Genomic DNA, 2,500 nt, shown 5'->3' on the forward strand with positions numbered 1-2,500 from the left:
GTAGAGTTAGTGTGGAGTTAGAGTAGAGTTAGTGTAGAGTTAGTGTAGAGTTAGTGTGGAGTTAGAGTAGAGTTAGTGTAGAGTTAGTGTAGAGTTAGTGTAGAGTTAGTGTGGAGTTAGTGTGGAGTTAGTGTGGAGTTAGTGTGGAGTTAGAGTAGAGTTAATGTAGAGTTAGTGTGGAGTTAGAGTAGAGTTAGTGTAGAGTTAGTGTGGAGTTAGAGTAGAGTTAGTGTAGAGTTAGTGTAGAGTTAGTGTGGAGTTAGTGTAGAGTTAGTGTAGAGTTAGTGTGGAGTTAGTGTGGAGTTAGTGTGGAGTTAGAGTACAGTTAGAGCAGAGTTAGAGTGGAGTTAGTGTGGAGCTAGAGTAGAGTTAGTGTAGAGTTAGTGTAGAGTTAGAGCAGAGTTAGTGTAGAGTTAGTGTAGAGTATGAGTAGAGTTAGTGTGGAGTTAGTGTAGAGTTAGAGTAGAGTTAGTGTAGAGTTAGAGTAGAGTTAGAGTAGAGTTAGCGTAGAGTTAGTGTGGAGTTAGTGGAGAGTTAGAGTGGAGAGTTAGAGTGGAGTTAGAGTGGAGTTAGTGTGGAGTTAGTGTAGAGTTAGTGTGGAGTTAGAGTAGAGTTAGTGTAGAGTTAGTGTGGAGTTAGTGTAGAGTTAGTGTGGAGTTAGTGTGGAGTTAGAGTACAGTTAGAGCAGAGTTAGAGTGGAGTTAGTGTGGAGTTAGTGTGGATGTTAGTGTGGAGTTAGAGTAGAGTTAGAGTGGAGTTAGGTTAGAGTAGAGTTAGAGTGGAGTTAGTGTAGAGTTAGTGTGGAGTTAGTGTGGAGTTAGTGTGGAGTTAGTGTGGAGTTAGTGTGGAGTTAGTGTGGAGTTAGTGTGGAGTTAGAGTAGAGTTAATTTAGAGTTAGTGTAGAGTTAGTGTGGAGTTTGAGTAGAGTTAGTGTAGAGTTAGTGTGGAGCTAGAGTAGAGTTAGTGTAGAGTTAGAGTGGAGTTAGTGTAGAGTTAGTATAGAGTATGAGTAGAGTTAGTGTGGAGTTAGTGTAGAGTTAGAGTAGAGTATGAGTAGAGTTAGTGTGGAGTTAGTGTAGAGTTAGAGTAGAGCTAGAGTAGAGTTAGTGTAGAGTTAGTGTGGAGTTAGTGTGGAGTTAATTTAGAGTTAGTGTAGAGTTAATGTGGAGTTTGTGTCTGACCTTGGTGTGCTGCAGGATAGCTTGAGCTTGGGCTTCTTGAGCCGATATGACGGGACCCAGACGAGCATCGCCACCAGACTGAAACTAACACACACACACACACACACACACACACACACACACACACACACACACACACACACACACACACACACACACACACACACACAGGATTCACACACACAAACGTATGAGCCGGACCAGACTCACATATGAACCGGTTGAGTTATGGCTCATTTAAATTTAAAACAACAGTTTATTTATCAATTCAAACTCCAAACGAAGTTCCAAAACAAATGTCACGTGATTGACAGACAGTCAGACACACACCGGTAACATCAGCAGGTTGCCTGGAGGTCCAGGTATCCCATCAGCCCCTGCAAGTCCCTGACGGCCCTCAGGACCCTAATGAGAGACAGACAGTGTAATAGTGTGTGATATCAGTCATTAGCCGGTGATCATGACGAGTGTGTGTCTGTGTGTCTCACCGGGTCTCCTGGATCTCCGAGCGGTCCCGGGGGTCCCATTGGCCCATGTTCACCCTGCGGCCCCTGCGGGAAACAAGCCAAACGCAGCGCCTGTCACTCACACACACATGAAACACGATGAACACAGTGATGATATACTGCGGGTGAGGTTACCTCAGCACCAGGCAGGCCCGGGGGCCCCATAACCAGAGTCCCCTCTCCCAGCAGCGCCGGCTCGCCCTTCTCTCCTTTCTCCGGCCCGGGGGACGACTGCAGGAAACATCATATCCTCAGATACCTCTTTAACTCAGTCTCAGTCTAAACGTCTAGTTTTTGTCAATGAAAACTTTAGTCATATTTTAGTCATCCAGCATAATGTGTAAACTGAGCACCATCATTATTTTGCTCTAAATTGTAATCTCGATTACAGAAATTTCTTTTAACGTTTCATCAGAATTGTTGCTCTTTCACCTATAAGCACAAATCAGGAAAATGTCGACTCATATGCATGGGTAATTTGATTCATTTGCTCATCTAGTTTCCTGATTTATAATATTATCATATGTAGGGATAGGGTTAGGATTAGTGATGGGTTAACAGTGATGAAGCCAATCAGTGTATGGGGATGATTAGGAGGCCATGATGGACAGAGGCCACTGGGCAAGTTTGGCCAGGACACCGGGGTTACACCGCTACTCTTTTTCAAAGGACATCCTGGGATTTTTAATGAGCACAGAGAGTCAGGACCTCGGTTTAACGTCTCATCCGAAGGACGGTATATGACGGTAGGCCTATATACCATTTCAAGGTATAGTATCGAAGTAGTGTCGTGACAACACTAGTGTAGGGTGC

At 44.2% G+C, this 2,500-nt stretch overlaps 2 protein-coding genes across 4 annotated transcripts in view; both read right to left on the minus strand.

Annotated features, from left to right (window-relative positions):
• mslnb (mesothelin b) overlaps positions 1-2,500 on the minus strand; it is a gene marked incomplete at its 5' end in the record, with an annotated part of 567,774 nt that overhangs the window by 68,710 nt on the left and 496,564 nt on the right. The gene's annotated exons all lie outside the window — the stretch shown is intronic.
• Positions 1-2,500, minus strand: part of col5a3b (collagen, type V, alpha 3b) — a 58,865-nt gene that overhangs the window by 27,282 nt on the left and 29,083 nt on the right. For all 3 annotated transcript variants that reach the window (XM_079617241.1, XM_079617239.1, XM_079617240.1), the window contains 4 exons: positions 1,823-1,918; positions 1,670-1,732; positions 1,512-1,586; positions 1,182-1,265 (listed from right to left, as the gene is read on the minus strand). In XM_079617241.1, the coding sequence (XP_079473367.1) occupies positions 1,182-1,265; positions 1,512-1,586; positions 1,670-1,732; positions 1,823-1,918 (318 nt within the window). The remainder of the gene's footprint in view (positions 1-1,181; positions 1,266-1,511; positions 1,587-1,669; positions 1,733-1,822; positions 1,919-2,500) is intronic.

This window comes from Phoxinus phoxinus (assembly GCF_949152265.1).
Source record: "Phoxinus phoxinus genome assembly, chromosome: 6".
In the NCBI taxonomy this organism is placed as follows: Eukaryota; Metazoa; Chordata; class Actinopteri; order Cypriniformes; family Leuciscidae; genus Phoxinus; species Phoxinus phoxinus.